Source organism: Haplochromis burtoni, unplaced genomic scaffold, assembly GCF_018398535.1.
Source record: "Haplochromis burtoni strain Fernald_Lab_line unplaced genomic scaffold, NCSU_Asbu1 Contig_289, whole genome shotgun sequence".
In the NCBI taxonomy this organism is placed as follows: Eukaryota; Metazoa; Chordata; class Actinopteri; order Cichliformes; family Cichlidae; genus Haplochromis; species Haplochromis burtoni.
The window spans coordinates 642,191-655,181 of record NW_024582650.1 but is presented as its reverse complement, the minus strand read 5'-3'; the positions used below and the strand labels follow the sequence as shown (position 1 = coordinate 655,181).

The window sequence follows — 12,991 nt, the reverse complement described above, 5'->3', positions numbered from 1 at the left end:
TAATTACAGCAAATGTTCTATAGTGAGTGTGCTTATAGCGTACCTCTTTTACTCATCATTTTAAAGCTTCTTTAGCAATATTAGCATCATAGAACTGTCTTGTGTTTTCTTTCAAAAGCAGAAGTTGAAGTGGTAATTACTATGTTACTAAATTATCAGCTAAGGGTACCTAGCTTGGTTAAAGCAAGCTGCACTAAAATACTGTATGGGGATAATACATACTTTCTAATTATTACTAAGTAACAGACTAATAAAAAACTGGAACACAACTTATCCAAAGTGAGGCACAAACTTCTTGGATGGCTTTACAACACAGCAAGATACAAAAAAAAATTCAGTCAGATAATCTATTGAAATGTTCCAAAAGACACCAACAGCACATATACAGTTCAGAACTTGAGTTTCAGGCATTTTTGCATTGGCTGTGTTTTTTTAACTTCTGAGGTTTTTCCTTGGAAGGTACTCAAGGAAGAAAAAAAATGCCTTAGGCAGAAACAGACTCACTGGAACTTGTCATCAAATGCTACTTGACCTCACATGTACAACGAGTCACTTCTAAGTGACTTATTTGTGATTCACTTGTTATTAGAAATGCCTTTTCACTCTTCAGCATGTTTTGCACACATATAATCAGTTAAAATGGTTCAGCCTGAATCATCCAAACACAAACTGTTTCCCAAACCTTCCAAATCTGATTGTAATTCAAAGTTGATATTTTATCCCCCACAAAGTGGCAACTACAAACATTTTCCGGTTTTTCTACAGGATCCTGCAGTGTGCAAGCAAAAGTTTGTTGAACTGATAATATTTTTGGAGGAATATTCTAGCAGGCATACAGTATGCAAGTTATATCAGGATAAATATTTACAGTTACCATTATCCTTGCGTGCATTAGAAGCAACTAAATGAGCAAATACAAATGAATGTGTGTTTTTCTAAGAGGTTAAGACTGTTCAGTATTCTGCTATTCTGATAAAGAAACACTTGATAAGATCTTCTGCATGACTAAAGAGCTTTGTGAGATTTGTAGGGCTACCATGTAAATATATGTTAAAATATATGTTAAATATAAAACCTCAAACCAATATCTAAAATTGTTTGTATTTGCGTTTGTATGTTTATACGATTGCTACAGAATGAACGAAAACCCCAATGCAGTTCTATTAACAACCAATAATCCAACTATAATAATCCAAAGTTATGCCAGTTTGTTTAACTGGGCAATATAAATTTAATGTGACTTGATGATGACGTTTCTAACTCCAGAGTACACAGTTGACACACCTGGCAGTGCGTGTGTTAGTGCCCTTTGATAGAAGCCGTCTACAGTGATACACACTAAGGCATCAACTTCAAACGCTGGCTCCCCCCCTCTGAGGTGAAGCTTTCCAGTGACGCTTGAGGCAAACACTTTTTTTGGTAGATTGGAAAACAAACAGACAACTGAATCCTGCTTGTCTTGACCTGATTACTAACTGAAAAACCACAGGTTAGTAAATAGCTAGAAGCACACCCTCTCATCATTGGAAATGTCACTTCAACCAAGCATTATGCTCAACACTGCATGTATTGCGCTCCTCTTGTCATAATGTGTGCTTCATGGAAATATTAAGACACACACACACATGCGCACACATAAAAAAAGCCCCACCAAAGTACATCACTGGAAACACTGGACAAATATTGGACTTTAATTACTAATCACTGTATTACGTTGTACTTATACTTCTTTACGGATTCATTGCTTTTATTTGCTTACTTAAGCAGCTACATTGCAGCATTGTGGTCATACATAAAAATGTTTAACTCACTAGAAAGTTTATAAAGTATCAGAACCATCTCAACTATGTTTCTGGTGCCTTTTGGAGCATTTTTACTGTCATCATTTGACAAATAATATGGCTTGCTATGGAATCCAAAAAGTCAAAGTAATTTTATTGGTGTGGTACTTGTCACCAGCTAGTGTCTGTGACACCCAGGACAGGAATTGACAGGGGAGTGCGAGGGGATGGGAGGTTTCCAGCACAAAAAAACAATAAAGTGAGAAATGACTATCACTTTTAATATCTGGTGATCCCTTGAGAGCAGAGAGGACATGTCAGGGGTCTGGGATGATCTGTATCCCATTCTGTTCACATTTTTCATTATGTCACCCCACCACTACTACTTTTTGAACTTGAAAACTACCCCTATTTAAATAAAAGAGAAATCAACAGGAATCATAGTCAAACGTGACTAAATTCCATAGAAAGTTGAATGCTGTAGCTTTTTATTTGAAATTGCAGTTATGCAGAGCATCTTGCACAGTTTGTTGATTTCGCAAGTGATGGAGTAATGGGCTGACAAGAGAGGAACTGTCTGGAGGCTTGCAGATGTGGGTTTAAAAAAAAAGGTTACACATTGTAGCAAGCGGAAAAATCTTTTGTCAAAACAGACTTTTTATTTTTAGAAATATGCTTTATCTGAACTTTTATTTATTCTTTCCTGAAACTGATTTTGTGCCGATGCTCAAGTGACAATGCAAGTAGAAGGGAGATTTAAATCTGGCATCTTAAAACAGTTGTACAGGGAGTGCAGAATTATTAGGCAAGTTGTATTTTTGAGGAATAATTTTATTATTGAGCAACAACCATGTTCTCAATGAACCCAAAAAACTCATTAATATCAAAGCTGAATGTTTTTGGAAGTAGTTTTTAGTTTGTTTTTAGTTTTAGCTATTTTAGGGGGATATCTGTGTGTGCAGGTGACTATTACTGTGCATAATTATTAGGCAACTTAACTCATCACTGCAATTGACGTCTATAGGCATTGCGTGAATGTGCAGGGTTACTGATTTGAAATGGCTGTGCAGTAATTAGTTAAACAAAAAAAACAAATATATACCCATTTCAATTATTTATTTTTACCAGTGAAACCAATATAACATCTCCACATTCACAAATATACATTTCTGACATTCAAAAACAAAACAAAAACAAATCAGCGACCAATATAGCCACCTTTCTTTGCAAGGACACTCAAAAGCCTGCCATCCATGGATTCTGTCAGTGTTTTGATCTGTTCACCATCAACATTGCGTGCAGCAGCAACCACAGCCTCCCAGACACTGTTCAGAGAGGTGTACTGTTTTCCCTCCTTGTAAATCTCACATTTGATGATGGACCACAGGTTCTCAATGGGGTTCAGATCAGGTGAACAAGGAGGCCATGTCATTAGTTTTTCTTCTTTTATACCCTTTCTTGCCAGCCACGCTGTGGAGTACTTGGACGCGTGTGATGGAGCATTGTCCTGCATGAAAATCATGTTTTTCTTGAAGGATGCAGACTTCTTCCTGTACCACTGCTTGAAGAAGGTGTCTTCCAGAAACTGGCAGTAGGACTGGGAGTTGAGCTTGACTCCATCCTCAACCCGAAAAGGCCCCACAAGCTCATCTTTGATGATACCAGCCCAAACCAGTACTCCACCTCCACCTTGCTGGCGTCTGAGTCGGGACTGGAGCTCTCTGCCCTTTACCAATCCAGCCACGGGCCCATCCATCTGGCCCATCAAGACTCACTCTCATTTCATCAGTCCATAAAACCTTAGAAAAACCAGTCTTGAGATATTTCTTGCACTCCAGCTGATGTTTGCAGCTCTGAAATATGGCCAAACTGGTGGCAAGTGGCATCTTGGCAGCTGCACGCTTGACTTTTCTCAGTTCATGGGCAGTTATTTTGCGCCTTGGTTTTTCCACACGCTTCTTGCGACCCTGTTGACTATTTTGAATGAAACGCTTGATTGTTCGATGATCACGCTTCAGAAGCTTTGCAATTTTGAGACTGCTGCATCCCTCTGCAAGATATCTCACTATTTTTGACTTTTCTGAGCCTGTCAAGTCCTTCTTTTGACCCATTTTGCCAAAGGAAAGGACGTTGCCTAATAATTATGCACACCTGATATAGGGTGTTGATGTCATTAGACCACACCCCTTCTCATTACAGAGTTGCACATCACCTAATATTCTTAATTGGTAGTAGGCTTTCGAGCCTATACAGTAAGACAACATGCATGAAGAGGATGATGTGGACAAAATACTCATTTGCCTAATAATTCTGCACTCCCTGTATTGCTGCATTTGATTGTGAGTGTCTGAAAAAAGGTCAATGCTAAAACTGAAGGTTCACAATTAGGTTTTACAAACAATGGGTAATGTCACAGTGGCTACTTAAATATAGACACACACACACACACACACAGACACACACACACAGAGACTCGCATTGACACAATTGTGCTTTATTGCTGTACAAGTACAGTACTTAAAAAATTGGGAACATAATAATTCTGAAATATCACAATCATTTTTTTCTTTCCACAAACACATATGTATGCAGATTAAAATATACTGTATGTCATGTACAAAAGAAAGATTACAATAAAAAAAAAAACCCAACAACAACAACAATATGAAAGGCAGTGCTGAAATATCATGTCTCTCTGGACAACTATAAGTGGACTGGAGACAAGAGATGGCCATTGTACACTGGCAGTAGCACCAGAGAGGTGATCTCAGAGCAGAGGATTTATAGATTCCTGGCTAACGAATATGACTGGCAGTATTTTGGCTGCCGGAGCTTACTTCAGAGTGAGCGAATTCATCAAGATTTGTATGTGATGAAGTGGACATATTAGCAGATGGGTTTATGTGGATATGGATGGATGATGTGTTTAGCCGAGACAGTGGGGGACAGTGGAGTGATTCACAGTGCAGAGGGAAGCAGTTCTTCACATTAGACAGCCTTTATCTTTTCTGCACGAGCATGTTATACGGGGAGGACACCCAACATGTGGTCATGCAAGGTAAAAACCACTGATATGCTTTAAAATACAATTTAAAAATGTCCTCATTTCATGACTTCCATAAACATAAGTATACACAAAACTGCACACGACCAACCATAACTCTGATTATACTGAAGGATAAATACCAAAGCTAGAAATTCTTTCAATGGCATTAGCAAGGTTGACGAGCTTAGTCTTGGTTCCTGTCTTTTGTTTGATCGCAGATGAAACACACAACTACTTGTGTGAAAATGTTTGATATATTTCTCCATTGCAGTGCTCATGCAGCCCCAAATCACAGTGCACAAGGTGTGATATATGGGGCAAATCAATACCTTATACTTGCTTGAAAAAAATGAACTGCATACACAACTTCTGAAGACAATAATCACATTAAGCAGTTAGGTACACTGTTTTGATTCAGGCGCATGTTCCGGTAATAAGATACAAAGAGATTCAAAGATGTGCACAGGATGGTGGAATAAAAATTTTGCATTTGTACATTCAGCCAGTCAGTCCAAAACACAACTGGGCAAGTTCGCCTTCAACGGCCTCTTGAATATTTGTGCACCTTCGCACGCCGACAACAATCGAGATCGATCCTGCGATGGCGCTGCTAATTTGCAAATCTGAACCAATTTAAATGCCTTGTGGGTGATCAGTGGGAATGAGAAATCTATTAGAGCTATTGATACTTGGAGGCTCTAACAATTCAGACTGGATCTTTAAAGATCGAACACCTTGTCTAGACACACCCAGCCCATTACAGAGGTCAACACAACACCACATAAACATTGTGCAATAAAACATCCATATACATTTAGAACATCTGCATTGCATCAGGGGAGCAGAACAATGGGGTCGAAGGGGAATAAACAAATCATTAAATAGAGTATAAATGAATTTTCATAACCGTAGACAGTCGTTCTAAAAAAAAGAAAAAAAAAAGAAAAGATATTCACATCTTAAAATAGACCTCTTTCTCTCAGCATTGCATCTAACCCAAGACATTCTTCAATCTCAGTTTCACCATACACAGTATTATATACTCATCCTTGTCTTTCATCTTCAAGGTCAACCGCCGTGCTTTTCTTCTATAGTAAAAGCTAAAACATATGACACCATTCACTATTTACACTGTGGCTACCATGGAAACACCCGTAAAGCCGGTTTGATCCACTGGAGGAGGTGGGGTGGGTCAAGTAGGGGAAAGGGCAAGGGGGTCTGTTTGTTTTGGGTCAAGTACGGGAAAGGAAAAGAAGATGAGGACAGGACACAGAAGGTAAAAAATTGGCGCCTGCGAGGACACAACAACGAAGTAGGGATCTGTACAATAATCAGGTTCATCTGTGCGTGAGGTCTCCTGAAAAACGCATTAACCTGTTCAGATGCTGATGAGACACGTTAAGAGTGTGAACAGTTTTATACCCATTTTAAACACTTTTTAATGTTTTTAGTCCACACAGGATCACCAGTGAACTGCAACAACAGCTATGATTTGGTCATTTGTCAGTCTGTACATACAGTATACAAGCATAAGGAGACTACCGTACGCATCAGTTTTAATAACTATACTTGTTAGTTTAGATATAGCTTTCACACATTGTATCACTTTGGCACAGAGTTTCATGTTCAGAACATGAACTAAATACCTATCGGCTAAAGCTTTTTTTTTCTTTTCTTTTTTTAAAATCTCAGCTTTACCTTTATACATAAAGCCAAAGTATGCTCATTAGTTGGATCCCCGTCTCCTAGTAAAGGTAAGTGCAGTAGTTTAGGATTTGGCCAGAGGGCTTTCTCACAGGCTGGTGGTAACAAGGGGGAAGAGAAGTGCACCTTGGGATAATACTGAGGTTACCCTGACCCCGGGCCCCTTGCTGCCAGGGCTGCAGTAGCACTTAGAGCCCACACATGAGATGCTAAATGAGAGCTGTGTACCTGAAAAAGGTCCCATGTCTAAGCCAGTAAAGTGTTGTTCAAAACTGAAGGTCTCCAGAGGCGTTGGTTGACTTGTAAACTTTCTGAGACTCAGGTGTACACATATGAGAAAGCATCACACGGGAACATCACAGCACGTCAAGTATAATCAGCACCCGGTTTTAGAGTGGAGCTCATTTTAATGCAGCAGCTCATCTTATGAGGCCATACGATCCAAATCAGATGGCCATTCGGCATCTAAACCTCAGGTCAACTACTTTGCTTGTAAATTAAGCCTCCTATTGATCAGCGTCAGTCATTTCATCTTAGAAGAGCTGAAAATAAATAGACAAGTCAGTGTTTTTCTCTTTTTGATCATATATGTCATCACAGACTATCCCGCATCTATTCTTTTTCTGCTTTGCAGTCATTTTTCATGGATATCAGTTAGTATCAGTTAGCTGTCACATGGTGCTGAGTTTCTATCACATAAGTAAGGGAATCCCCCACAGTTGAGTGCAAAGGGAAAAAGCAGGACCTTCACCCCACGGACTAGGCTCATTCTTGGAGCTTAAGCTTAGTCCATGGGGACAGAGGTTAACAGAAAAAAAAAAAAAAAAAAAAGGGAAACGAATAAAATTGAAAAGCTCGTGGAAGTGTGGCTGAAGAAAGAGGGAGGAACTTCATAGCCAACGTATGTGACTTTATCAGAAAACCTCCATCATGGAGGGGCCTTCCTGTTGGTCCAGAGCAGTGTGGGGGGCAGGGGTGGGGACTTAGGTGGGCGGCGCTTCCAGTCACTCCGCCCCTCACACTGCAATCGCCGCCATCGCAGAAGCTCTCCAAGGGCGGCGCTCTCATCCCCGTTGGACAGACGTAGCCGCTGGAACACCTGGGGCACAGAAGGAAGAATACAAGGTTAGGAAAGGAGGCTAGGGTTTGCTGAGGAGATGCAGCACACTGAAAAATCCAAAAGATTAACGACAGGAAGTCCACATGACAAGCCATGATCGGAGCGGAGGGGTGGGATGATAAACAGTGACTGCACAAGCATCATAAAAATAATAACATTAACAGGGCAAAAACAACAACAACAACAACAACAACAACAACAACAACAACAACAAAAAAAAACAGGCACAACTTTGGCTGATTTTACATCTTAATAAAAAGGAGAAGAAGTCCATCTTCTACAACTGGGTCACTTTTTCTCATGAATGATTCTAATAACACAGAACTGAATGTGGGTCTGACACTGAGTCACCTTATGGGAGTAGATGCAGCAGGAATCAGGATCCCAAACTGACATTTTAACAGAAACAAATTTCCATATTGTGTCACTTGAGTCCAACTACATCACCTACAAGAATATATTATGAGTTAAATGTTAAAGTAGTTCCTCTAGTGTCTTACAGGCACTCACAAAAATGTACATGCACATCTGCAACAGTCTGTATAGAGCCTCATCAGTCATCTGCGAGTCAATATGCAGGTAAATCAATCAGAAAGGAATTCCAAACTCCCTCAGTGAGTAACACCAGCAACAGGAACGACGCCTGGTCATCCAAACCTGATTAGAAACTGGGAGGTAGGGGTGTTATGATGGCAGCTGGTGGCCTAAGAAAAAAGAGCTCAAAGGTGAACGCTTTTAAGACAAAGATCCAAATATCCCACTGTTGTTTTGTTCATTTTAATAAATACTAGGAAAACACTCTCTCTCTCTCTCTCTGTGATTTCAACTTTCCTTAGCCCCACTGCTGCACCCTAAACCTACTGCTTGCTACTGACGATGTAAAGCTTAAAAAAAAACCTTTAAGTGCTCCCACGGGCCCTATGAAACAACTATTAACAAAGTTGTTTCTCTTCACACCTATCAGTTTTTCCACTCTGCTGAAGTACGAGCAGTGAGCTAAATCAGCTCAGTAGTACCTATAATGTAACATTTTCCAAGTCAACTGCCAAACATGTCATGTGTTTAGTGAGGGAGTCATAGGCTATGCCACACACACACACAGACCGGGGAAAAAACATTGCACCGATTGGATACTCTGACAAACATACCTGCACATACCTACTATACATGCACACCCAAACGCTCAAACATACATTGAGATAGATTGCCTGCACTAGCACAATACTCAACAAGCTAATCCATAATTTACACCTCCCTGCCAGGCTATTCTTTGCACTGGCGCCAGCGAGGAACACCGGCTACTGGAACAGAAAATAAGTAGGAACACTGTGTCCCTCTGCAATGCATGACTGTACTGTTCATGGACACACACATACACAGAGACACACACACAGTAAACATCAGATACAGTTTTTTTCAAGTTAATAACTGTGAAACATTTATGGTTTCTGGCCTTGATGTCTGAAATGTAAAACAGTTTAATGCTTGTCTTCAAAATGTCATCATGACATCGAGGCGAGATGACAAAGTTAAGTTTAGAAAATAAAATCGCTTTTTGACATTTCAAAGCTGTCTGATGGCGACTTTACTCCAGATAACAGCACTCTGAAATCTAAACCACACCCTTCTGTGTTGGGGGAAGTGGTGGGGGGATGGGTTTAGATCCATACCAACATGTGAATGGATTGTTATGGTAATAGCATGGTAATGTGGGATAGTAGTCATTCCAAACTGTCACTCACAGGAAGGATATCCCGAGGCCACAAAATATTCCAATAAGCTCCGAGCTTTTCCACATAAAACGCACACATTCCCAGGTGTAAACAGCTACTGCATGCACGCTACTGTGTATACACCCTCAGATACAGAAAACTAAAACACCGCGTTCTCTGATTGTTTGTACCCACAGCACTAGATATGACTTAGAAAGGATTTCACAGAATATAAATTGCATTTTTTATTATCTGACAAACAATAACACATGAAATTCCAAAATAGTTTCTTTTATGTGTTAGTCAAAGCAGATAGAAAAAAAGAGAAAGGTCACTAAACAGCTAATATTTCTATAACTGGGTGGCCAAGGACAGGTCGATCATAGAGAATAAAACAAGTAGAATAAAAGAAACTGCAGACAGGATGATATGTTGCTATCTCGGGATGACTTATGTGTGATGTTTTCCTTTGATATTCCCCTGAATAGTTCCTGTGGAGTCATGTAAGGATCTCTGTCTAGTCTGATACATTTTAAGAATAGGTGTCACATGTCACATGTTCCCGAGTAGCACATGTGACCACTCCTATTTCAAATGCCCTGCCAAGTCATTGTCTGAAGGGATAAACAAAAATATCAATCTTTGTACCATTCAATCATTTAGCAGTCTGTCAAGTCTTTATATAATTAGTCTAGACTGCTGCTCGCTATTCACGGCGAAGACCCAAACAAACCAGTCCATTCATTCTTAAATGAGCTGCCCATTCATCTTCCTTCATCCTTTCCTTTTTATTTATCCCAGTAGTTCTGAGAAACCTACATAAAAACGGTCTAGCACAGAGTTATTCCCACCTCACGATCGTGTATAAACTCACAGTGATGAAGGTGATCAAGAAAGCGAAACACCGGTGAACAGCGATGATGCAGTGATGCCAGAGAGAGTCTGAGGAAGGGTTAAAAGGGAATCGAGTGATGGATTCAGCAACGTAAAAATCCCAGCAGATGAAGAGCAATAAAAACTGCAGCTCGAGTTTGAGACTCTCAGGAAAAACACTGTATAGTGACTTTTTGTGCTGAGGAGGACAGCAACAAAAAAGGAACAACTGCAATTGCCTAAGGATTTCTCCACATGTGTGGGTATTCAGATCTATTTAACCTGTGAGCTGCAGTTTCCTTCCAGAAATGAGGGATAAAAAAAGAAGAGCGTAAAAGTCATCGACTCAGGATTCCTCTGACTCCTGAGAGCCGAGATGATGTCCTGCAACAGCAGTGGTTTTCAAAAATGCTTCTCCAGTGACCCATATTTTCAGAAGATTTGATTTTTGATTTTTTATGACAACTGCCAGAAATTCTGATTAGAATTTTTACATCTTATTTTCAGCCATGAGTTCAGACTTCAAATCCTGTGTAATATTAAACTAGAATTAATTTCAGGTAACCGCGGCCACCGATTTCCATAAAAGCTAAAACAACAAATTCCCTTCTTACTCCATAAACACATTTTTGCCATTTTAATTTTGACTCAGACAAATCTTCTGGAAGTTTTATGAATCATTACTGATTTGACTGCACACTGGATTGATGAAAAACACTGTGATTAAGGGCAGAGAGGGGCACGGCATGACGTACACTCACCACATCCCTACATGTGCACGAGGGCTCACAGCGAGCCCACCCCCTGTGCCCCCCTCGCTGTTTTAGAGGGCAGCCCCCGCACCGAATGGAGAAAAGTTGAGATGACCCCTCTGGAAAATATAGGAGGCAGTGAGAATAACAGCCAAGCTCATTAGATTCATAGAAAGAGAAAGAAAACAGGCATTTATGTACAAGACAACAGCCTAGTCCAAAGTAGATGGTTACATGTGCTTCACACTTTAAAATGCTGTAAGAAAGGAGCACTAAGCAATCACAAACAGGCTTCAGATACTCAATGCACAAGGTGAACTCATCCAATTCTGAATGGAGCGATAAAATATTTCATCAACCTGAGGATTGTCAAGTGGGTACACAGCGTGCCTTTACATCTCTAGTGAAGTTTACCTACAAATAGCGTGCACTGAACTCTTCTGAGAGTGGAACAGAACGTCCTTTGCTTCTTTGTGCATTAAACACAGAACAACTCAAAAGAAAGAAGCCAAAAAGAAGCCAGTGTTAAGTTTTTGTGTGATATTGGATTTAAACCCTACTCTCTCAAGTGCAAAGTTTCTTTCTTCCTGTGCGGCTCTTCCTGCTGCTCACCCAGTCTGGTCTGAAAAGACCAAGACCTATATGGTATGTTCAAGGCCTGATAAGAGAGCCCAGACAATGATTATAGGAGCTTCCTCGTTCTCCTTTTTTTGTTCTCAAATGCATAAAATGTTTTTTGTACGTAACTAAAAGTTGTCTAAGGCGCTTGGAAAGAAAAGCATCTGGAATTCTTTAAGTTCTTGAAGACATTTCACCTCTCATCCGAGAAGCTTCTTCAGTTCTAAGAGAGATAAACGCATAAACGCAACATAGAAGAGCCACCTTGACAGCACAAGACTCAGATGTACACCTGCATCTAAAGGACAAAGGTCACTCTTTCAAGGATGCCAGTGTTCACATTTTGGACAAAGACAGATGGTTTGAAAGAGGAATGAAAGCCATCTATGTCCACTGTGAATGACCATATTTGAACAGAGGCGGTGGCTTACGACACCAACTGTCTGCCATCTACAATCCAGTTTTGAGATCCCAATCCAGGAGCATTAACGCCCACTCACACCTTGGGTCAGTTGATCACAATAAGTCACATAATGTTCTGAGGCCATGTCCACACTAATACGTTTTTATTTGAAAAAGCATCTTTTTCTCTCCACTTTGGCTTTCTGCCCACACTGAAACGGCGTTTTTGGTCAAGGAAAATTGAGCTTTTTGAAAACGCTCTCCAAAGCGGATACATTTGAAAACGGCGTTTTTGCGGCGCAGTGGAGACTGCATAAACGGAGACTTTTTAAAATGATGACGCATTTTAGTCATATGATGCAGTCATGTGACCAGTTAAACTGAGATGGCGGAGCGCATTATGCAGCAATTGATTTGTTTGCTCTCAATTTTGACAGCCCTTTTAAAGATCAATATCAGTCTGTACATGGTCCAGATAGCTTTTCTTCAAATTCTTTAATTCTCACTCGCTTTTGCAACTTTGTACTTTTGTGTTACTCGCAGCAACAACTCCACCTCATTGTTAGTCCATTAAAAAAAACTCTGTGCTTTTCCTCAACCTTTTGCTGCAAAATTTCAAAGAGCCGGAAATGAGCAGGTCGAATCGTCTTACATTTCATGCATGCGCAATACAGGAATGTAAGCATTTTCAGTCATTCCAGTGTGGATTTTCAAATTTAGAAGAATTAGTCGACTTAGCATCATAATGGGTTCACCCAAAACCTTGGCTGATTGTGACGCACACTCGTTTTCACATCTTGGCTCGTGTGATTAGTGACCCTCGTAGGGACACTCCCTATAGGGCTTAAATCTGGGTCCCACCAATTGCTCTTAGAACTGAAGAAGCTTCTCAGATGGCACTTTTCTTTCCAAGCTTCTTAGGCTACGTTCACACTGCAGGTCTTAATGCTCAATTCCAATTTTTTGATCAAATCTGATTTTTT

At 40.2% G+C, this 12,991-nt stretch overlaps 1 protein-coding gene across 7 annotated transcripts in view; it reads right to left on the bottom strand.

Annotated features, from left to right (window-relative positions):
• Positions 1-4,259: 4,259 nt before the first annotated feature.
• The window catches only part of myo16 (myosin XVI), a 105,547-nt gene continuing 96,815 nt past the window's right edge, over positions 4,260-12,991 (bottom strand). For 5 of the 7 annotated variants that reach the window (XM_005948832.2, XM_005948833.2, XM_005948831.2 and 2 more), the window contains exon 35: positions 4,260-7,630. In XM_005948832.2, the coding sequence (XP_005948894.1) occupies positions 7,460-7,630 (171 nt within the window). In that variant the 3' untranslated portion in view covers positions 4,260-7,459. Of the gene's footprint in view, positions 7,631-10,991; positions 11,108-12,991 lie in introns of all 7 variants that reach the window. The other 2 variants (XR_317470.3, XR_317471.3) reach the window with 2 other exon arrangements.